Source organism: Delphinus delphis, chromosome 7, assembly GCF_949987515.2.
Source record: "Delphinus delphis chromosome 7, mDelDel1.2, whole genome shotgun sequence".
Classification (NCBI taxonomy): domain Eukaryota; kingdom Metazoa; phylum Chordata; class Mammalia; order Artiodactyla; family Delphinidae; genus Delphinus; species Delphinus delphis.
Window position 1 is genome coordinate 29,956,095 of NC_082689.1, and position 24,463 is coordinate 29,980,557.

At 39.4% G+C, this 24,463-nt stretch overlaps 1 protein-coding gene and 1 pseudogene across 7 annotated transcripts in view; one reads left to right on the top strand and one right to left on the bottom strand.

Moving 5' to 3' along the window:
• INO80D (INO80 complex subunit D) overlaps positions 1-24,463 on the top strand; it is a 61,122-nt gene that overhangs the window by 26,402 nt on the left and 10,257 nt on the right. For all 7 annotated transcript variants that reach the window (XM_060016235.1, XM_060016236.1, XM_060016238.1 and 4 more), the window contains 3 exons: positions 5,863-5,971; positions 17,305-17,529; positions 23,727-23,836. In XM_060016235.1, coding sequence (XP_059872218.1) covers positions 5,863-5,971; positions 17,305-17,529; positions 23,727-23,836 — 444 coding nt within the window. The remainder of the gene's footprint in view (positions 1-5,862; positions 5,972-17,304; positions 17,530-23,726; positions 23,837-24,463) is intronic.
• LOC132428049 (large ribosomal subunit protein uL15 pseudogene) lies at positions 18,617-19,629 on the bottom strand (annotated as a pseudogene).

The following is a 24,463-nucleotide window of genomic DNA, read 5'->3' on the forward strand; positions in this document are numbered from 1 at the left end:
GATGAGGATATGGGATCTCATACTTTGCTGGTGAGTAATGCAACAATATATACTAATTAAAAGTATATGTATAGCCAGCAAGCTCACTTTTGGGACTCTATCTATGGATAAAAAAAATATCAGAATGTAAAGATATGTGTTCCAGGATGTTTACTACAGCATTGCTTACAGTATTGCTTGCAGTATTAAAAATCTGAAAACAACCTTTATAACCTATAGGAAATTCAGAATTGAGTAAATTCTGGTACATATACATTTTATGAAGTATGCAGCTATTAAAAAGAATGAATGAAATCTCCATCTTTTACCTGGATGTGCTCATGATACATTAACAAGTAGAAAAATACCAAGAGGTATTGTACTGTCCCATGTTTGTAAAAATAAGCAAAGTGAACAAACAAGGGACATCAGTATATCTATTGATCAATCATATGGATAGATGTATGCCTCTCTGGTATGAGCATAGTTAAAGTGTGAATGGATGTACACTATCAGTCTGTTAACATTGGCTACCATGGCGGGGGATGGAATTGGACAGGATGTGTTTTGGGGAGATGGGAGTGATATTTCTTCTTCTATAGCTTCATATTATTTCATTTGTTATTAAACCATGTATGACTTTTGGTAATTAAAAAAACTAATAAAACTTAAAGAAAAAATATAGATAAGCAAAGTAATAAATTAAAACACCCCAAGCCTTATTAATACCTATTTGTTAATATCTTGGCATATTCTTTTAGATATATAAAAGTAAGTTCCTGTTGTATGTACAGTATTGTAACCTGTTTAAAAATGTTTTGCAATGTATTATCACGTTAGTAATTTTTCATACACAGTTTGTCACAGCTGAATTCTTTCTTGAATTTAAATCATTTCTAATTTATTAAAGTGTAAAGTGTTGTAACTATATAGCCCTCTCAGTAAAATAATTACCGTCACGTCTTTAATTTTTCCTTCAAATAGATTCCTGGAAGCAGAATTGCTGATCCCAAGCTTTTACACTTTTTAAAAAGGTTTTTGATGTATATTGCCAAATTTTCCTTCAGAATTATTTTGTCAGTTTACTTTTCTTTCAGCAGTGTATGAGAATGACAGTTTCTCTACATCTTTATAGCCCTGGATATTAGATATTATTATTATTATTTAGCCTTTGCAAATTTGATAGAAAGTTTGCTTTAATTTGCATAACTTAGATCAGTGTTTCTCAAGTGTTTGGCCTTAGAATCACTTTTTTTGCACTCAAAAATTATCGAGGACGTGGTAGAGATTTTGTATATGTGAGTTATATTTACTGTTATTTACTGAATTAGAAGTTAAAACTGAGAAATTAAAAAAAAACTAATTCATTTTAAAATAACAATAAAGTTACTGCATGTTAACATGTTCTTTTTATGAAAAATAACTTTTCTAAAACAAAAACAAATATAATGGGGAGAGCAGCATTGTTTGGCGTTGTTTAGCAAATCTTAATGTCTGATGTGCTAGATATGTGCTTCTGCATTCAATGTGTCCTGATATGTGGGGGTTTTTTTTCTGGTTAGGAGATAAAAATATGGCCTTACACATTTGTAGCTGGAAAATGGAGGGATATTTTAATAGTTTTTTCCAAATAATTGTAGATATTTGTAATTGGTTCTACACCAAAACTTGACAAGTGGTAGTTTCTTAAAAATTAGTTTCAACATGGAATCTGAAACCATATCTAGGAATTTTGCATACTGTTACATTAAAATCCATTGATTTTCTTTTTTTTTTTTTTTGCGGTACGCGGGCCTCTCACTTGTTGTGGCCTCTCCCGTTGCGGAGCACAGGCTCCGGACGCGCAGGCTCAGCGGCCATGGCTCACGGGCCCAGCCACTCCACGGCATGTGGGATCTTCCCGGACCGGGGCACGAACCCGTGTCCCCTGCATCGGCAGGCGGACTCTCAACCACTGCGCCACCAGGGAAGCCCTCCATTGATTTTATTTTTTAATTAATTAATTAATTAATTTTTGGCAGTGTTGGGTCTTCGTTTCTACACGGGGGCTTTCACTACTTGCGGCAAGTGGGGGCCACTCTTCATCGCGATGCGCGGGCCTCTCACTATCGCGGCCTCTCTTGTTGCGGAGCACAGGCTCCAGATGCGCAGGCTCAGTAGTTGCTCCTCGGCATGTGGGATCTTCCCAGACCGGGGCTCGAACCCGTGTCCCCTGCATTGGCAGGCAGATTCTCAACCACTGCGCCACCAGGGAAGCCCCCCTCCATTGACGTTTGAATGAATATTTTACCCATGCGTGATGTTGTAACATCGTATGTTGGTCATTTGGAAGATATTGCTCTACTGAGTTACACAGATGTCCCAAATGTTGACACATTTCATTATACAAAAATTTTAGATTGCATTCATTAATATTAACACCAGTCTTATCGGAGAAGTCCAACTCTTAGGTATTTGTCATACTTTCAGTGATAAATTCAAGTTTTCCCCCAAAACTGAGCTTTCAAGTGAACATTTGAATGTTACCATTGGCAATAAATACTGTTCATTGTTTTCCTTGGGGTGATGGTTTCACTATGTTCATTTTAGAAAAAATGACTGCAAGATAGCCAATAGTTTGTCAGTCACTCTTTCAAATAAAATTGGTATTGAATGAGGGAAAAGCAGCTAGTTCAGGTCACAACTAAGAGTCCTACAAAGTGCTTTTCCTCAAGACAGCTGCTGTACTTTCTTCGGATGCAGTAGAGTTGTTTTATATATACCTCACATTTCATCACACACAGCATCATAAAGACAGATACACAAGAATCAAGATATAATCAAATAAAGTCTTTAATAAATGAGTGCTTTATCAAGGATGGTCTTAAATTGTTTTTTGTGTACTTGTTTTCATTTAATTGCAAGTCATGGTATGGAATATATATTGACAACTGGTACAGTTTTGTGCCCCTGCCTTGGTTCACGCTAAGGCATCAGCAGTTTCACCCACCATGGGTTTTTTGTTGTTGTTTTTACCATCAGTGCAAATGTCAACACAGTAAAAAAGGCAAATAACATTTTAGTATTGTTTTGAAGATAGCGTTGACCTAAGCATCTCCCTAAAAAGGGTTTCAGGGACCCCTGGGGATCTGTGGGCCATACTTTTGAGTAAGGACTGCTCTTTTAGATTAATAATGTAGTTTTGAATATTGGTTCATACTACTTTTTTTGGACATATGTATTTCCTATTTTATCTTGTCAGTTTTTTCATCCATTTTTATTTAAGCATTTCTCTTTTTTATTGATAGGTGTAAGAGCTTTTTATACATATTTAATGTTTGTTGCAAAACCTCTTCTCCCATTTGTTACTTGCTTTTAGTATCTACTATAAAGGTTTTGGAATTTAGAGGTTAAATTTTTTTATGTATTCTCTCTCTCTTTTTAAAGATTTCTTCCTTTTGAATCAGGTTTTTTTCTCCTCTTGTTTAGGCTCTCTTCATTCCAAGAGTATATAAATATGTTCACCTATATTTTCTTTTAGCCCTTTTATTATTTTAGTCATCTGTTTGGAACTCATTAGGCATTAGTTTTGAGGCAGAGATCTAACTTTTCTTCCAAATGTTTGCCTTTTATTCTACCTTTTACCCATATCATCTGCTAAATTTTTATTTATATTTCTGTTTATTTCTAGATGCTGATAATATTTTAGCTTTTGAAACTATGAAATTTTATGTTGTGTTGAGGGCTAACTTTCAATCATTTTGAACAGAACTAAAACTCATAGAAAAGTATTGTCTTTTTATTTTTTAAAAATTCAAGCATATGAGGGACCCAAATTTTTAAAACAGTTTATTTTGGAGAAACCAGAAATTACAGTGCACTATTATAACCAAGTGTACTCTGCATTCATGTCAGCAAAGAATACTTAAAGAAAAACGCAGTATTTAATTGGCTTCTACAGTCCTGTTTGGGCTGGTTATCTCAATTAGTTACGTTGAAACTAGTGATAATGAAGCCAAGATCAAAGGTTTGCTTTATTGGACAGTTAATTTTACAACAGGAGAAACACTTCCATCTTACTTCTTATGACTTAGATCTTGACTTTTTCAGAGAAAGCATGGGTATCTTAGTAGACATTATTATGACTTCTACAGAAAATATAAAAAATAACAACTCATGTTCTAATTTTTAAAGGTGCCTTGAGTGTCACTTTGTGTTTGAAGGATCTCACCTTTCAACGTCCTGAAGGTGATGATGTGGTCACTTATTTGTTTTTTTTTTTTTTGATTTACTCTTTAATAAACTACTAATTATTTTAGTTAGAGAAAGTAACTTAGTTTTTAAGATGACCTGACATTTTGAATAGTCATCTTGGAACTAGATTTGGCGTTTCTTTATGCCAATGGCAATATTTAATTTTAAGCATTTATAATTTGCATTTCAATTAACCTTTTCTTAATTTCCCAATTTGGCATATGTAAACTCATTTAAATTATGGAAGAAATCTGTGAGGTCCTTTTTAACTAACTGTGCCTAATGAAGATGGTCTTTTGATTTTTGAGGGTCTCGAGAAGGAAGACATAGAATACTAGTCATCAAGGTATCTAATTAAAGTTTCATAGTGGTATGAGTTTATTAAGGTTATGTAGTCCACACACTGTTGTATTTTAGGCTATGCAACATCAGTATTTAAGACCTCTTCAATAGGGGCTTCCCTGGTGGCGCAGTGGTTGAGAGTCCGCCTGCCGAGGCAGGGGACACGGGTTCGTGCCCCGGTCCAGGAAGATCCCACAGGCCGCGGAACGGCTGGGCCCGTGAGCCATGGCCGCTGAGCCTGCGTGTCCAGAGCCTGTGCTCCGCAACTGGAGAGGCCACAACAGTGAGAGGCCCGCGTACCGCAAAAAAAAAAAAAAAAAAAAAAAAAACAGAAGACCTCTTCAAGATACAAAATTAAAAAGGCAAAACCTTTGGGACTTCCTTAGCAGTCAGGTGGTTAAGATGCTGTGCTTCCACTGCAGGGGGCACAGGTTCGATCCCTGGTTGGGGAACTAGGATCACGCATACTCTGCTGTGTGGCCAAAAAAAAAAGAAAAAAAGAAAAGGCAAAACCTGTATGTTGGAAGCTAACAATTATCCAGTCATTAAAAATAATAGGATTTAACAAAATAAATAAGCATTATTATACTGTATTTCTCCACTTTTCCCTCTAACCTTGTTTTCCAAATGGAACTCAAAATGTGACAGCTCTTGTTTAAAAGAACTGAAAGAAACCCCAAGCGATACTAGAAATAGAACATTGCCATCCTGCCCTTCCCTCTTCCCGTAGGGGACAAGAGCCTGGGAATGACCCTGCCTAGTGGATGGTGTCCTTTCCTCCAGAGATGTTGTTGGGAAAAGGGGATGGAATGTGCCTGCCTTTCACAATATATTCTAGGCCCCTTCTTTGTTGACGTATAGCATGAGTCCACTGGCACCTTTTGACTTTTTCTTGCCTGAACATGAATTAGGCTTCTTCTCCTGTCATTTTGAACATGTTTTATGTTTTTTGACATTATTTTAGTGTATAACATTTTGATACTTAAGAAATTTTACCCCTTTTTTTGACTTGAACTCTCTCTTTGCTTTGTGTTGTTTCTACTCCATTTGTGAAGCATCTGACGAAAGAAGTTCATCCGTGGAATATAGCCTTTGTTGTAATGTCATTATTTTAAATGCGAGTGCATGTCATACATTCATTATTGATACCTTTGCCAGAACAGGGCTGAAACTCATCAGGAGAGATTTATTCACACTATGAGAGTACTTGTTATAGGTGTCAGGTTATGTATTTCGGGTAGCTTTTTATCTAAATTTTAAATAAATGTTCATTTTTTCTAACTTGCAACATCCTCTCCTCCGTCCTAGGGTTGGACTGGTCTGAAGAGAGTGGAGAAGAACTGGAGGACTCAGAGCAGGCCTCGCCATACCAGGTTGCCTGGTCCATCCGAGAGACCCTCAGATACGAAAGACACACGTGAGTCTTCCTTTTTCTTTTTATTCTTTTTTTTTTTTTCGGTACATGGGCCTCTCACTGTTGTGGCCTCTCCCGTTGCGGAGCACAGGCTCTGGACGCGCAGGCTCAGCGGCCATGGCTCACGGGCCAGCCACTCCATGGCATGTGGGATCTTCCCGGACCAGGGCACGAACCCGTGTCCCCTGCATCGGCAGGCGGACTCTCAACCACTGCGCCACCAGGGAAGCCTTCTTTTTATTCTTAAATTTCCACTGTAGTAGATTGATTTTTCCTATATATGCTAATTTCATTTTATTTTATTATTTTTTAAATAAATTTATTTATTTATTTTTGGCTGCGTTGGGTCTCTGTTGCTGTGTGTGGGCTTTCTCTAGTTGCAGCGAGTGGGGCCTAGTCTTCATTCTGGTGGGCGGGCTTCTTACTGCAGTGGCTTCTCTTGTTGCGGAGCATGGGCTCTAGGCATGCGGGCTCGGTAGTTGTGGCACACGGGCTTAGTTGCTCCACAGCATGTGGGATCTTCCCAGACCAGGGCTCGAACCCGTGTCCCCTGCATTGGCAGGCGGATTCTTAACCACTGCGCCACCAGGGAAGCCCTCATTTTATTTTTTAAAGATAAATTTATTTATTTATGGCTGCGTTGGGTCTTTGCTGCGCGAGGACTTACTCTAGTTGTGACGAGTGAGGGCTACTCTTCGTTGCAGTGCGTGGGCTTCTCATTGCAGTGGCTTCTCTTGTTGCAGATCACGGACTTCAGTAGTTGTGGTGCGAGGGCTTCAGTAGTTGTGGCTCGTGGGCTCAAGAGCACAGGCTCAGTATTTGTGACACATGGGCTTAGTTCCTCCACGGCATGTGGGATCTTCCCGGACCAGGGCTCGAACCTGTGTCCCCTGCATTGGCAGGCAGACTCTTAACCACTGTGCCACCAGGGATATCCCTATCCATTCTCTGATATTTCTAATGTGCTGAATGTTTCTGTGTTAAAATATTTTTTTGAAATAATCTCGTTAGAGGTTCTCGATATCTACCTTATCAGAAAGCTGTAGGTTAATGCCCAGCCCCTTCAGTGGTAAGAAGACGACTGGTTCTCTTTCAGGGGACTGCCTCAGCATAATAGGTATATGCTTGGTGCGGTGTGACAGGACTGAGACAGATCCTTCTCTGTGGGGCTAAAAGATGACTCACAGACTCAGCTAGTTATTATTTTCGTTTAAGTACTGTGGTTTGAATAGGTGTTCAGCAAGACAGAGGGGAGACTATCTGCACCCAGGCCGACTCCTAGAATTTCACAGTATCATAGTATGCATATACATTCTAAGGTCCGGTTTCTGAATTTATAGGCTTAAAAATGTGATTTGTTAGTACACCCAGAAATGATTAGGCTTAGGGAGCTGATTCACTAGAGGCTAATGTATAAGCCAAAATGACAGTTTTTAGTAGGAAGTATCATCATTAAGTAGTACAGATGTTCACTAAGCAAAACTATATGGGAAGCAAATTATAGTCAGAAGCTTATTTGGACATGGATTAGAGCAAGGAGAGTTAGCTGGATTTATTAATGGTCAGTGTCATTAAACTATAACAGCCTGATGCCTCCATTTCCACTCTTGGGCTTTATATCCCGTATAGTTGTCCCTGTCTCCCCTGTCTCCTAGTTACTATTGGAAAATGCTATATATTTTTTTTCTCTCTCTGAGATTCCATTTTATATGCCATTTAAGACTGTTTCCTCACCATTAGCATTTCTTGTTTTCAGACAGAAGTACAATTGAGCTTAAGCTTTCTAAGTTATAGATAATATCAACTGTGCTTCCTAAGGTTAATATTCACATCAGCTTAGCCTGACTTGGGATATTTTGGGTTAATTTTCCAAATGCTATAAATAGATAACATAACTAAATGCTCGGCACAATACCTGGTTCATGGGAAATGATGAATGATAGCTAAGAATCCTATTTTAATTCTGAAAATTACCTGAACATTAGTATTGGGAGTATTTGCCCTCGATTAGGAGCCATGTATATTCCATTTCTGCCTTCTAGTGCAGTTCTCAGAATATTTCTTTTGCTGTTACAGACTTGTGACCATCAGCTTTGTCTTCATCTCTGTAGCATTTTACTTTCTTGGCCAGTTTGGCTAACTTGCTTCTTCTTTGACTGGCTCTTCTTTTCCTTCAGTATATATTTCTCCTTTTTACAAGCAATTTTCCTTACTTCCTGCCCAGCTGTCCCTTTAATCTTTTCCTCTTCACTCATTTGTTTATTCACTTGTTCAGCATATTCTTGTTGAACTAGTATTATGCTTCAGGCATGGGGCACTACGTTCTTTTCCTTGGGGGAAACTGGGATTGCGTTGGTTTACCATCCCTTCTGTGCCTGCAGCTGCACATCTGCATCTGCCACTGTGTTCTCTCACAGGAACCTCTGTCCTCTTTTTTTAGCCTACCTATAGAACTACCTTATTCCAGCTTCTTGTTGTGCTTCAGTGTAATAGAAAATGGAGAGCTGTAGAAAATTGGCCCTACCTCGCCTGTCCATTATATCTTCAAGAAGTTTTGGCCATGTGAAATTTCTCAAGGTTTTGCCATTTAAAATTGCTCAGTGAGTTCATTGTGTTTGGGGGAAAAAAAGGCACAGTGGCGTGATCGCTACATTCCCCCCGAAGAACCTTTTCATGGGCTTTCTTCCAAAACCAAAATTGTACTTAAAGAAATTTGGGGAGAAAATTTGGCCTCGTTTTGGCAGAGGTACCTTGGTTACTTAGTTTAGTTGTAGATGCCTATGCCAAAGTGGAGCTCTTAAGATTTTACTTACGTCTCTCAGTAGCAGAAATAAGTTGGTATCTTAAATGTACTATTAAGGAACAGTAAGTACTGCCAGTAACTGCTTCCCTTTTCACATTCCTAAAGATGTCTTTGATAGTTCTTAATTTCTTAATTTCAATGGGTACAGTTTATTAGTTTTTTCCTGTATGGTTAATTTGTGACCTGTTTATAAGAAATCACTGCTTACCCCAGGGTCATGAAGCTATTTTCTCATATTATCGTCTAGAAGCTTTATTGTTTCACTGACAATCTTTCTGGAATTTATTTTTGTATATTTTATATATGATGTGAGTTAGGGCCAAGGATCTTTTTTTTTTTTTTTTCCATATGGCTTCTCTATTTAAGCAGCACTATTTATTGAACACTTATTTTTCATTGCATTGGAAGCCTTGACATAAACGTGTGTGTCTGTTTGTGCATTTTCTAATCTCTTCCATTGGCCTATTTGTCCTTGTGCAAATAACTTCAAAGTTTTAATTAAAATAGCTTCAAATAGGGATTTCCCTGGTGGCGCAGTGGTTAAGAATCCTCCTGCCAATGCAGGGGACACGGGTTCGAACCCTGGTCTGCGAATATCCCATATGCCACGGAGCAACTAAGCCCGTGCACCATAACTACTGAGCCTGTGCTCTAGAGCCCGCTGAGCCACAACTACTGAAGCCAAGCGCCTAGAGCCTGTGCTCCGCAACAAGAGAAGCCACAGCAATGAGAAGCCCGCGCACTGCAACGAAGAGTAGCCCCCACTCGCCACAGCTAGAGAAAACCCATGCACAGCAACAAAGACCCAACACAGCCAAAAAATAAATTAATAAATATAAAAAAATAGCTTCAAATAGATTTTAATCTTTTTTTTTTTTTTATGGTACCCGGGCCTCTCAGTGTTGTGGCCTCTCCCGTTGCGGAGCACAGGCTCCGGACGCGCAGGCTCAGCGGCCATGGCTCACGGGCCCAGCCACTCCGCGGCATGTGAGATCTTCCCAGACCGGGGCACGAACCCGTGTCCCCTGCATTGGCAGGCAGACTCAACCACTGCACTACCAGGGAAGCCCAGATTTTAATCTTTTTGAAGAAAGCTTTTGGTTTCATTGATTTTTTTTTTTAATTTTAATTTCTTGTTTTTTATTTCATTGCTTTCTGCTCTTTGTTTCCTTTTGTTTGGCTTTAATTTTTTTTGACGTTTTTAAGGTAATAGCTTAAATCAGTTAAATCTGAGATATTTCTTGTTTTTTTTTTAATTTTATTTTTGTCTGCGTTGGGTCTTGGTTGCTGTGCGAGGGTTTTCTCTAGTTGTGGCGAGTGGGGGCTACTCTTCGTTGCGGTGCGTGGACTTCTCATTATAGTAGCTTCTCTTGTTGCGGAGCATGGGCTTCAGTAGTTGCAGCGTGCGGGCTTCAGTAGTTGCGGCATGTGGGCTTAGTTGTGGCTCATTGGCTTAGTTGCTCCACGGCATGTGGGATCTTCCCAGACCGGGGATCGAACCCATGTCCCCTGCATTGGCAGGCAGATTCTTAACCACTGCATCACCAGGGAAGTCCTTCTTGTTTTCTAACATAGGTGCTTGGTGCTATACATTTCCCTCCAAACACTGGTTTTAGCTGTATCCCACAAATTTTGATACGACGTGTTTTCATTTTTATTCAATTCAAAATATTTTCTAATTCCCCCCCCCCCCCCCCCGCCTTTTTCTGTTTTGGCCATGCTGCGTGGCTTGTGGGATCTTAGTTCCCTGAATAGGGATTGAACCCAGGCCCTTGGCAGTGAGAGAGTAGAGTCCTAACCACTGGACCACCGGAGAATTCCCTCTAATACCCCTTTTGATGTCTTCTTTGATCTATGGGTTATTTAGAAGTGATATTTAGTTTCCACATATGTGGGGATTTATCAGGAATTGGTTTTTAATTTAATTGTACTGTGTTCAGAGACCACATTTAGATTACAGTGTTCTGTAAATGTCAGTTAAGTCAAGTTGGTTGATAGTGTTGTTCAGGTCTTCTTTAATTTTCTTTCTTTTCATCTTTGGTGATTTTCTTTCATTTTGTTCTGTCAGTTACTGGAAAGGGATGTTGAAATCTCTACTTGTGGATTTGATTATTTCTCCTTTTAGTTCTCTCACTTTTTTTTTTTTGAAAATTACATTCTTTATTTGTAAACCATCCCTTAATATTATCACATTTGCTTTGTAGCCAATAAAAACAACATATGTATGCTTGGGTGTGGAAGATGGGGTGAGGCAATGTTGATGGAGAGCAGGACGACCTTCAGCCCCTGAATAAGACTCTTGGTATCATTGTTCACAAAGTTTCTTTTGCTGTCTTATTTCTACCATGAGAGACTAAACAGGATCGTTTTTTATTATTCAGTTTATTGAAACTGAGCTTCCCTGGTGGTGCAGTGGTTAAGAATCTGCCTGCCAATGCAGGGAACGTGGGTTCAAGCCCTGGTCTGGGAAGATCCCACGTGCCACAGAGCAACTAAGCCCGTGCGCCACAACTACTGAGCCTGCGCTCTAGAGCCCGTGAGCCACAACTACTGAGCCTGCGTGCCACAACCACTGAAGCCCGTGCACCTAGAGCCCGTGTTCCGTAACAAGAGAAGCCACCTCAGTGAGAAGGCTGTGCACTGCAACAAAGAGTAGCCTCCGTTCTCCACAACTAGAGAAAGCCCATGCACAGCAATGAAGACCCAATGCAGCCAAAAATAAATAAATTAAAATAAATAAAATTTTAAAAATTTAGGGAAACTAAAAAACAAATAAAACAAAATCCCCCAAAACACAGTTCACCTATTATTCTTACTCATTACCCCTGTCTCTGGCAACCACCAATTAAGTCTCTGTATCTATGAGCTTGATGGGGGTTTTTGTTTGTTTTGTTTTCTTTGTGTATTTTGGCTGCACTGGGTCTTAGTTGTGGCATGCAGGATCTTAGTTACAGCATGCGGGCTTCTTGGGTGCACCATGAATGCGGAATCTAGTTCCCCGACCAGGGATCGAACCTGGGCCCCCTGCATTGGGAGCGCAGAGTCTTAGCCACTGGACCACCAGGGAAGTCCCTGTTTTGTTTTGTTTTGTTAAAGATTCCACATATAAGAAAGAACATATGGTATTTGTTTCTACTTCTGACTTATTTCATTTAGCATAATGCCCTTGATGTCCGTCCATGATGTCATGAATGGCAACATTTCATTTTTTATGGCTGAATAATATTCCATTGTATACATATCATACAATTTCTTTATCCATTCATCTGTGTGTGGGCACTTACGTTGCTTCCACATCTTAGCTATTGTGAATAATGATACAGTGATGCTGATATCTCTTTGAGACAGTGATTTCACTTTGAGACAGTGATTTCATTTCCTTTGGTTATGTTTACCCAGAAGTGAGATTGCTGGATCATATGGTAATTCTGTTCTATTTTTAATTTTTTGAGGACCCTCCATACTGTTTCCCATTGTGACTGCTCCAATTTACATTCCCACCAGCAGTGTACAAGGATTCCCTTTTCTCCGCATCCTCACCAACACTTATTTCTTTTTGGTAGTAGCCATTCCAACAGGTGTGAGGTGATATCTTATTGTGGTTTTGATTTGCGTTTTAATGATGATTAACTATGGTGAGCATCTTTTTATATACCTATTAGCCATCTGTATGTTTTCTTTTGCAAAATTGGATTTTTTGCCTTTTTGCTGTTGATTTGTATGAGTTCTTTCGCTTTTTACTTCACCCATTTTGTAGTTCTGTTATTTGATACATAAACATTTAAGATTGTTCTGTTCTCTTGATGAAGTGATCCTTTTATTTTTATAAAATGACGCTCTTTATCCCAGTCATAGTGTTTGCTCTGAGATCTTACTTTATGTGATATTAGTATAGCCACTCCAGCTTTCTTTTGGTTACTGCTAACTTGGTATCTTTTTCAGTCCTTTTACTTTTAACCTATATTAGTCTTTATATTTGAAGTGGGTTTCTTGTTGGCCGCATATAGTTAGGTCTTACTTTTTTATGTACTCTGACAATCTCTGCTTTTTATTTGGGGTATTTAGACCATTTAAATTTAATGTGATTATTGATACTATTGGATTTAAGTCTAAAATCTTCTGTTTGTTTTCTATTCGTCCTATTTGTTCTTGTCCTTTTTCCCATTTTTCTTTTTTGATTATGATGATTTCATTTTATCTCCTTTCTTGGCTTATTAGCTGCATTCCTCTGTTTTATTTTTATAGTGGTTGCTTGAGGGTTTGCAGTATACATACTTAATTGCCTTAGTGTATCTTTAAGTGTTATACCCCTTCATGTATAAGAACCGTATGACAGTGTACTTCCATTTCTCCTTTCCCATCCTTTGTGCTATAGTTGTCGTACATTTTACTTCTACCCATGTTATAATCCCCCACGTTTTTACAATTTCTAGAGAGCTCTTCATTCTTTGAGTAGTTCCAGATTGCCATCTGATGTCATTTTCTTCTGTATGAGAGATTTCCTTTAATATATCTTGTAGTGCAGGTGTTCCAGTGATAAATTCTTTCAGCTTTTGAAAGTCTGAAAAAGTTTTTATTTTGCTGTCACTTAAAAAAATTTATTTTTTATTGAGGTGTAACTGTCTATGCCTTATTTTTTTCCCTCAGCTCTGACTATGCCTTCTTTTCTTAATATTTATTTATCTATACACGTGGCATGCGGGATCTTAGCTCCCCGACCAGGGATTGAACCCATGCCCCCTGCAGTGGAAGCTCAGAGTCTTAACCACTGGACCACCAGGGAAGTCCCCTAATTCTTTAAACATTTTGTGTAAGTCACCAGTGAAGCCATCTGGTCATGAATCTTTTCTTTGTGGGAAGTTTTCGCTCTTTTGTTGTTTTAATAAAATAAGATAAAGTGACTTTTATTTGGAAAATTTCACGTCATGCCTTGAGATTACAGACAAGCCTGAAGTTTTACGAAATCAGGTTTGGAATTTACTGCTCTGTATTTATTTGGAGCTATTAGTAGCATCTTAATAATAATACCTGTACTTATATTGTGATTTCACATGTATCATTTCTTTCTCTTGACCATGGGAGTTGGGTGAGCCAGCTGTGTCTCCATTTCACCCAGATGAGAAAAGTTAAAGAAAGAAGGAAACTTAACACACATCGAGAAATGCTGTAGGTACCAGCCCTTGTCACTGCTGGTATATTATGGGAACTGGCCTTTCTCTTCCTAATTTGCTACTCTTCCTCAGCAACCAGATTTGAAATATTAATGTCTAGCATCTTAGAAGTGGGAGGCATCTTGAAGATTTTCTAGTTTAGGACAGTGCCAAGGATGGTCTGTGGATCTGTGCTAGTCTGCAAGCTGCTTGTTACTGGACCACAGCAAGATAATTTTGGAAGTTATGAATAAGCTTTGAAAACTTTTATCATGATGTAACATGCAGCATCCAGGTGCATCTTCCCATGGTTAACTTGAGAAACACTCATCTAGTCCATTTTCTCTGCAGTAATAAGAGTCTTTTTAAATAACAACGTTGGCAGTTGATTTTCCACCCTAGCTTTATTTTCCCTTTAAGACTTACTGCTTCTCTTTCATCTTTCTGTTATGGTGCTTCCATTCTCTTAGTTATACAGATTCAAAGTCATTATTGCCTTTCTTATCCTTCATACCCAGTCACCAAGTTCTTCTGTGATAATGGCCCTTATGTGTTGTGTTCTTTCTATTATCTCTGTGGCCTTTTACTTTTAGTCCCTCCCAGTTGTTAGCCGTTGACTCTGAAATCTGTATCTCTTCTCTAAACGTGCCCAAGTTTATAATTTCCAACTGTTTCTCCACCACTCCCTATGTTGCCTCATCTGTACTTTTTTTAAAACATAAATTTACTTATTTATTTATGGCTGCGTTGAGTCTTCGTTGCTCTGCTGGGGCTTTCTCTAGTTGCAGCAAGTGGGGGCTACTCTTCGTTGCAGTGCGCGGGTTTCTCATTGCGGTGGCTTCTCTTGTTGCGGAGCACGGTCTCTAGGCGTGTGAGCTAAGTAGTTGTGGCACGCGGGCTTAGTAGTTGTGGCTTGCAGGCTCTAGAGTGCAGGCTCAGTAGTTGTGGTGCACGGGCTTAGCTGCTCTGCGGCATGTGGGATCTTCCCGGACCAGGGCTCGAACACGTGTCCCCTGCATTGGCAGGCGGATTCTTAACCTCTGCGCCACCAGGGAAGCCCCTCGTCTGTACTTTAAATTACCTAGGTCTAAAATGGAATTTATTTCCTACCCCAGATCTGCTCTTGCTCCTGTTTCCTGCTCTTTGCCAATGGAAACAGCTGGGAGATTATTGTCCCTTCCATCTTCTTTGCCCAGTTGACAAAGTCTGTCTCTCTCTTTTTTCTTTTTTTAATTATTTGGTTGCTTCGGGTCTTCATTGTGGCACATGGGATCTTTGTTGCAGCAAATGGAATCTTTTGTTGTAGCGCGTGGGCTTCTCTAGTTGCACCGTGCAGGGTCCAGAACATGCGGGGTCCAGAACACGCTGGCTCAGTAGTTGGGGCGCACGGGCTTAGTTGCCCCACAGCATCTGAGATCTTAGTTCCCCGACCAGGGATCGAACCCGCATCCCCTGCATTGGAAGGCAGATTCTTAACCACCGGACCACCAGGGAAGTCCCCAGAGTCTCTCATACATGCAGATTACCTCTGATATTCTCTAGTCCTGCTGCTGCCCCCCTGGTGTAGTGTTCTTGTTATTTCTTACCTGGAGTTTTATCATAATTTCCTCACTGTTCTCTTCTTCTGTCTCTTCTTCCATTCATATCTGCTGACAGTGTAATCTTTCTCATGCATAGCTCTGTTATTGTTAGCTATTTTCTTAATAATCTACAAGGTTCTTCATTGCCTATGGAATAAAGGTTGAACTCTTTAATCTGGCCTTTAGCTTTAGAAAGGCTACCTAACCCACCAGCACTCCCCTGCATTCCCCACGCCTTAGCCAAACCAAGCTACTCAGTCCTTGCTGTTTCCCATCCTGTCCATCTCTGTATCTTGGCTTATATTGCTTTATCCTTGTGAGGTACCTTTCTGTGCTCATCTTCAAATTCTACCCTTTTTTCAAGGTTCAGTTCTGTTGTCATCTCCTCTACAAAAAGCCTTTCATCCAGCAGTCTTTCTAGGGAACTTTAAAAGCATTTTATCTGTACCTCTCCTATGTTTATTGTTCTCTACCTCACATTAAAGATACTAACAGCATGTACTGGCTCTACTACAATTCCCGAATGGAGACCTGCTGTGGGACTTCAGGGAACAATTAAAATAGAGATTGCTGCATCCCATCCCATGGAAATTCTGGTTCAGTAGATGTAGGGTAGGTCTTGGGAAACTGCAATTTTAAAAAGCTCCTAGCTTTTTCACAAAGCATGATAGACATAGAGTAAATGTTGAATGTCTAATAGGTGAAAAGGTTGAAGTGAGATCCTTCAATTGGTATATCTGTAGTAGAAACTATACTGAAGAGAACATGACTCTTAAGACATATACCAAACAGAAGTTTACAGAGTAGCCTGTTATGGGCTATTCTGAAGAAAAAACAGGTACTACCACTCAAGAAGAGAAACCAGGAAAGGATTTACAGAATATTAGTAAGATAATAAATATGTCATCTGTAGTGTCATATGTGTGCTGTTTGTTTATGTTATAAGAGAAGGAAGGTAAAATAACACAGGTCAGTTTTCAAGTCTTGTGTGCATTATTCCTAACAGTAAAAAAAAAATGAGGTCACATTTATTCTATAGAAAGGTGACCTTTTTAACCTCCCTGGTGGTAGACATTGCTAACTAACCACAGCTCTCTTTCTTGTTGAGCTTGAATGTGCCCTCAGCATCCTTTTCAGTGGAGTGCTCCAGCAGGGGCCACCAATCAATCAACATTAGCGTTAATGATAGAAAAGCCTCTATGTAATTCCCTGTTACATGAAATGTTGTTTAGGATATCTCCTGTAGTTTAAAAAAATACTGTAGAATGATTGTGATCCCTAGAATCAAAATTCTTTTAAGTGCTTAGCAAAAAAAGGGTAGTTAAAAACCAGTACATCTGAAAGAGCAGCTCTTAGATAGTATTCATGGTCCATTGGAATTCACTGCTCTATTTCTGGTATGACCTATCGTTTATGAAATTATGCTGTTTCCTCATAACCGTCGTGTCATTTACTCAGACTTTTTAGTAAGTAGAGGTAAAGAAATTATTTTCTTCCCCCAAATCCCTAGTCACTTAAAACTTGGAAGACACTGATGCATTGAGTGTCTAATCATGACACGCTAAGAAGGTTAAGCTTCTTAGAGCATTGGATTGTCTCTACTGCTCACTTATTGTAAAAACACTGTACTTATTTTCAGCGGCTCTACTGAAATTCTCTTCCTCTAATTTTGTTAAATGTGTGCTCACATGCCTCAAGTTTCAGGCCTGTGCATCCAGCCCCCCTTCTTCATCTGCTTTTCCCCTTTTTAAAATGAGCCTAACGTGTAATCAGGTTTTCTGCTTCTCTCCCTGCACTCTCTAGGTCGGATGATGATGATACAGAGAGTAGGAGCTCCAGGGTGACCCAACTTTGCACTTACTTTCAGCAGAAATATAAGCACCTCTGCCGCCTGGAGCGGGCAGAATCTCGTCAAAAGAAATGCCGGCACACGTTTAGGAAAGCTTTGCTGCAGGCGGCCAGTAGAGAGCCAGAATGTACTGGCCAGTTGATCCAGGAGCTACAGAGAGCTGCATGCAGTCGGACCAGGTCAGAGCCTCACACTACCACCTCTTTCTAAGAACTCACCTCAGTCTGTTTTCTCTAATTTTTGAGAGGATAGTTGAGACACAATGAGTGGTGGGCATATTATCTTGAAATATTTAAGCATTGTATTTTGGTTTTGTTGCTCAAAGTTCTATGATGGCAGAATAATCCTGCCATGAGGTGACAGTAAAATTAAAGTATTACTGTAATTTTGCTGGAGTTTGATTAGAATTTATTCAGTAGAGGATTCAAGAATGTTACCTGTCTTTAAAAAAATACAATGCTTAGAAATTTTGTGTTATTTAAAAGTAATATTTAGTTTTTTTTAAGCCACAAAAGTGGTATTGTATGTTTTTTACTTATATTATTTTAAAATTTTCTTTCCATTGTATTTTCTGTTAATATCTACATAATCCCATATATCATGTATTCAAAATGTTTTATTACATTGGATTTCTTTGGGGGGGAATCCCTTCTGTTTATAATGAAGGTACTTGCTTATTGTGAAAATTTGAAAAATATAGAAAAAGGCAGAAAATCACCATAATGTCAACATTCACAAAACAGACCAAGCACTGTGAACATTTTGATCCTGTCTCCTTCTAGTCTTTTTCTGTGTGTGCGCACGTGCGCACATGCGCAAATAAACGTTATATAGATAAAACATTTTGGCGTTTATATACCTAAATATTGCCAGTGTTTATCTCTAGATGGTGGGATTATTGATAAAGTTAAAAAAAATTTGTAGTCTGTGTATTTTAATTTCTCTGTAGTGATCATGGCATGAGTCATTTGAGGAAAAAAGCAGAAAACTAAAAATTAACCTTTGCTTTGTAGCTATTGATCATATTCCTTACACAGCTATATAATTTTTGAAATTTCATTTTGTGTAATTTGGTTTTCATTATATTTGCTCTAAAAAAATAACCTATTTTTCCGTTGGGTATCTCAAAAAATACTATGCCCTTAAGATTTTTCTGCTTCTTGGCATATTTAAGTTGTTTGAAACTGTGTATGTATATCTAATATGCCTCCACAGTGGTTGCAGCCTGCAGTATTTCCCCTCACTTTTGTTTTTGGAAAAGCACTTGTTATCATTTAATGAATCTCCCGCCATGTGGCTTCAAGCTACCAGGACACAAGCCCCACCGACACCCTTAATCTTCTCCTCAGCTCTTCTGCTGCAGAATTTGGCCTTCACGATGACGGGCTGCTTTGGGAGCTTTCCCTTCCCCAGAACTTTGTAGTAACCCGATCGCACCACGTCAATGACAGGAGCAGCTCCATTCCTGCTCTTGGCGGCATTTACCCGTGTCTGCTCACTGACCAAGGTCCACAATTTATCAAGGTTGACAGTTGGGCAGAAGCTCTGGTTCCCCTTTAAGTGGTAATGCCTCATACCAACTTTCCCAAAGTATCCTGGGTGATGTTTGTCGAGGTTGATCCTGTGGTGATGCGTGCCACCAGCATTACCGCGGCCTCCCGGGTACTTCCGGTGTTTGCCGATGCGGCCATGGCCGCGGCTCACGTGGCCCCTAAGTTTCCGGGTCTTCCTTAGTCGGGATGGCATGTCGGCGGCCGAGACGAAAAAAGCTCCCCTCACTCTTAAGAGCTCCCAGTCCCCCGTAGTGGAGGTAGTGTCTGTCATAGAACATCTTAGCGTACATCATAGAACATCTTAGATCATCTTAGAACATCTTAGCTTACTTCTTACTCAGAGACTTGCCTTTCTCAGAGAAGCATTCCCAGATTCCACTGACTGTGTTGGGTCCCCCTGATATATATGCTGTTGTGCTCTGTACTCTGCTTCACTGTAGAATTTATACTTACATTAATGTCTGTCTGTCATGCTAGACAGTGGTTTCTATGAGGGCAGGAACAATGTATATTTTGTTTTTAATCTCCAGTGTTGATGAATGAATGAATAGAATTGAACAAGTGAAGGTCTATTCTCTGTTTATTGAAAGAACTCCCTCAGTTTGACATAGGTTTTAAAATAATGGTATCTAACATTTATATTATATAATGCTTTCAAGAGTATAATTTCAGTAGAAATTTGAGTTTTGTCCAACATAAAACAATCTAGATGTAGACCATTGTATGTATCGGGTCTCGTATATTATAATGACCCTGTCAGAGATGAAAGAGACTATACTGTGAGCTTGGGACAATTTGCTGTTTGTGTGGAAACTGTATTTGCCTATGATTTTTAACTGGCAGAATCGACTGCTTCCTTTTCAGAACATCTCCCAAACCACCCTTAGTGATGTTTTTAAGAAAATTTCATGATAACTAAGTATTACAAAACAAACACCAAGATGAACTTGATTATAGTTCTCAGATTTATGTGATGTCATTTGGTTATGTCTCCCATGATTAGTAAAAAGTTTATTGCTCAGTGCATCACTGATAATCATATGACAGTGTGCCATAATCATTCCTTGGTGATTAGTAACTAACTGCTTTACATTACATATATTTTAGGTTTGCAGAAATCAGCTGTCAGTTGAATAATGTCCTCTGTGTTTAATATTTTTTGTTCTCAAAGACCTAGTTCCACAAAAGACATTTAAAAGATTGCTGTTAAATATTTTATTTTATTTTTAAATTTTTAAAATTTTATTTCTTTAAAAATTTTTTGGCTGTGCTGCACGGCATGCAGGATCTTAGTTCCCTGGTATCGAACCCACGCCCTCTGCAGTGGAAGCACGGAGTCTTTAACCACTGGACTGCCAAGGAAGTCCCGCTGTTAAATATTTCATTTATTTATTTACTTATAAATTTATTGATTTTTGGCTCTGTTGCTGTGCGCGGGCTTTCTCTAGTTGCAGGGAGCGGGGGCTACTCTTCGTTGTGGTGTGTGGGCTTCTTATTGCTGTGGCTTCTCTTGTTGCGGAGCACGGGCTCTAGGCATGCAGGCTTCAGTAGTTGCAGCACGCCGGCTCAGTAGTTGTGGCTGTGGGCTCTAGAGCACAGGCACAGTAGTTGTGGCGCACGGGCTTAGTTGTTCTGCAGCATGTGGGATCTTCCCAGACCAGGGATCGGACCCAAGTCCCCTGCATTGGCAGGCAGATTCTTAACCACTGTGCCACCAGGGAAGTCACTAAATATTTTAGAAATTAAAACTATAGTGACTACCTTCTAATAGGTATTCTTTAAATATAGTTTAGATATAAACTGAACAACATTAAAAGGTTCTTTATATAATAACTTTGTCATATTTATTGGTGAATATGTGGAACAAGTCATTGAAATAGCTTAAAATATGTAAACCCAAATCTCAGTGTCTTGTAACCCACAATCCTGCAGAGAGATAGTGTTGGTTGTGTGAAAACTTCCTTTTTAATGGGGTATCCAGTAGAGCATACAAATGGGAAGGCCGTCGTAGATATTTTCGTATTAACAACATCAAAACCTTTGTTTTGTTGGGATTATTTGGATAATAAAATATATCTAACATCACAGCAGGCATTTTTACCTTAATTATCCATGGGGATATTGAAATTCTGACTTTGGGTGTATTTTCAGAGAAAGATTGGTGAGTTGGAACATAATGGTGATTTTAAAAAAATGAAACTAATGGTTTACTTTGACGTTTAGGGTAAAGAAAGTGAGGGTCGTGTTGTAACACTAGGCCTGGTAGCTGGCTGAGCAAATTATTAAACTGTTCAATGAAAATTATCCATTCAAAATAGCGAGGTACCTTCTATTTAAATCTAGACCAAGAGAAATTAGGCTTAACTGCCAAATTAGTAAAGCTTCGTTTTTTTTGAAAGTGTGTATTCTTTTTACAGGGCTTAATGACCTAGTTCCTCACTCTTGTGATCTGACAAATCTTGCAGAACTCTTTTTTTTTTTTTGCGGTACACGGGCCTCTCACTGCTGTGGCCTCTCCCGTTGCGGAGCACAGGCTCCGGACGTGCAGGCTCAGCGGCCATGGCTCACGGGCCCAGCCGCTCCGCGGCATGTGGGATCTTCCTGGACCGGGGCACGAACCCGCGTCCTCTTCATGGGCAGGCGGACTCTCAACCACTGCGCCACCAGGGAAGCCCTTGCAGAATTCTTAATTGAAGCAACTTCTATGGCAGCACCTGGAAGCATCTATTTGCATTTACTGTTTATATGAAAGTTACAATTATAATGAAAATATTCTTTTATTTAGATTTTATGTAATAAGTTCATATGTAACTTATTCTATATGACCTTCTCTAATTAGTGTAAATCATTCCACTTAAATCCTTAGAAAGATATTAGAAACAAACAATTCAAAATATTTCTTTATTTTTGATGCCTGACTTGTGACTCAGTGCATTAAGTAGATTCTTTTCCATGCTCAGGCATGTGTAAAGGCCTAATAGTTTGTGACGCTTTATAGAATTACATAGATAGCATAGTTTTTATATTGATACTTTCAAGAATTTAAATATTGTTTATTTTTAAATTTTTTTTATGTTTGTATAAAACTATGGAAGGATCACAAACTAATAAAATGAATACTGGGCTTCCCTGGTGGCATAGTGGTTGAGAATCTGCTGCCAATGCAGGGGACACGGGTTCGAGCCCTGGTCTGGGAGGATCCCACATGCCGCGGAGCAACTAGGCCCGTGAGCCACAATTACTGAGCCTGCGCGTCTGGAGCCTGTGCTCCACAACAAGAGTGGCCGTGATAGTGAGAGGCGCGCGCACCGCGATGAAGAGTGGCCCCCGCTCGCCGCAACTAGAGAAAGCCCTCACACAGAAACGAAGACCCAACACAGCCAAAAATAAATAAGTAAATAAATAAAGGAGTTCCTTTAAAAAAAGAATACTTATTATAGAGCGAGTGGGAACTAGCAAATCAAGACGAGGGTGGAAAGGAGATTCTTCACTGCGTAGCTTTCTGTTCTGTATCCCATTCCTCATGCATTAGGTTAAGTTTTCTGCAGCTGTATTGTTTAGCAGCTTGACGAGGCAGGACAGGAATAAAGACGCAGACGTAAAGAATGGACTTGAGGACACGGGGAGGGGGAAGGGTAAACTGGGATGAAGTGAGAGAGTAGCGTTGACATATATACACTACCAAATGTAAAATAGGTAGCTAGTGGAAAGCAGGTGCATAGCACAGGGAGATCAGCTCAGTGCTTTGTGACCACCTAGAGGGGTGGGAATGGGAGGGTGGGAGGGAGACGAAAGAGGGAGGGGATATGGAGATATATATACATATAGCTGATTCACTTTGTTATACAGCAGAAACTAACACACCATTATAAAGCAATTATACTCCAATAAAGATGTTAAAAAAAATAAACTGAAAAAATGATGATGATGATGATAGTGGTGGCTAACAACCATTGACTCTTTATTATCTATTTACCATACTATATACTATATGTGGTAAGTGTTTTAGGTGTGTTATGTCTTTTGGTGCTTGCCTGTCGACTAGAAGTACTCTTATCTCCACTTGACAGGTGAGGAAATTGAGGCTTAAGCAAGGCTAAGTAACTTGCCCAAGGTCACAGAGCTAATAAGAGGTAGAGCGGAGATTCAGAACCAGGTCTTTCTGATCTAGTCTATGGTCTTCATCACTATTCTCTACTGCCTCTTTGTAAAGTAAAAGGAACCAAAATATCACTTAAAAAAGCAAAAAAACAAAAACAGATAGACATAGCTGAGACCAATTATAATGTAATATTTGTTTTGTCAGTAGGTTGGAAAAGTATTGGAACTGGTCATTGTAATTCATATTTGCATTTTAAAAAAATAAATTTATTTATTTATTTATGGCTGTGTTGGGTCTTCGTTGCTGCATGTGGGCTTTCTCTAGTTGCGTCAAGTGGGGGCTACTCTTTGTTGCGGTGCGCGGGCTTCTCACTGCGGTGGCTTCTCTTGTTGTGGAGCACGGGCTCTAGGCGCACGGGCTTCAGTAGTTGTGGCACAGGGGCTCAGTAGTGTGGCTCACAGGCTCAGTAGTTGTGGTGCACGGGCTTAGTTGCTCTGCGGCACGTGGGATCTTCCCAGTCCAGGGCTCGAACCCGTGTCCCCTGCATTGGCAGGCGGATTCTTAACCACTGCGCCACCAGGGGAGCCCCCATATTTGCATTTAAATAATGAATGTAGGTAGTTAAAAATGTGGGTGTTACAGAGTAGTAACATTATTTAAATAATTGCCCTGGATTTTTAAACCATTTTTAAAAATCAGTTTTGTGGCTTTTGTTCCTTAGCATAAGCCGGACCAAGTTGAAGGAGGTGGAGCCAGCAGCATGCAGTGGGACCGTGAAGGGTGAACAGTGCACCAACAAAGCCCTTCCATTCACCAGACATTGTTTCCAACGTATCCTCTTAACTAAATCAAGTGTGCATTGAAAAGTACTAATTCATTGGGATGATATATTTCATTCTCAGGCCAAGTGATGAATGGCTTTTGAAATCATAACTGTAATAATTTAAAATAATTTTTATATTACTTCTGATTTTCTTGGTGTCCTATTAATAGTTTTTTTCTGCTTATATCATTGTGACTCTGTATTCAAGAATCATATCAAATGAGCAAAGCTGACAGCAAGTAGTAGGTTTTTCCAGTGGCTGTCACTTAAATAAATTTTGTTAATAGGATTCTGGTCCTTCCAGTGGTTCTAGGTAGTTTGTATGAGGCAACCATGACACTCATTGATGGGAAAGTCAAATCCCATTATTCAAAAACTGTTTTTAGTCTTCCAAGAAAGTTATGCAGTTTTACAGTACACTTTTTGGTATGGGATTAATTTGCTATTTTTATAGAATATGGTGCTGATTTGAGATGAAAGATAACAAACATCACTGACTAGGAAAGAATATATCTTAAGACAGGATATGCTTGAGGAAAACCTATGTTAAGGAGCTTCAGACTGGTTATGAAATCTTATTACTTTCACTTTTATTAAACATTTGAAGTTGAGTGGCATTTTAAAAATTTATATAG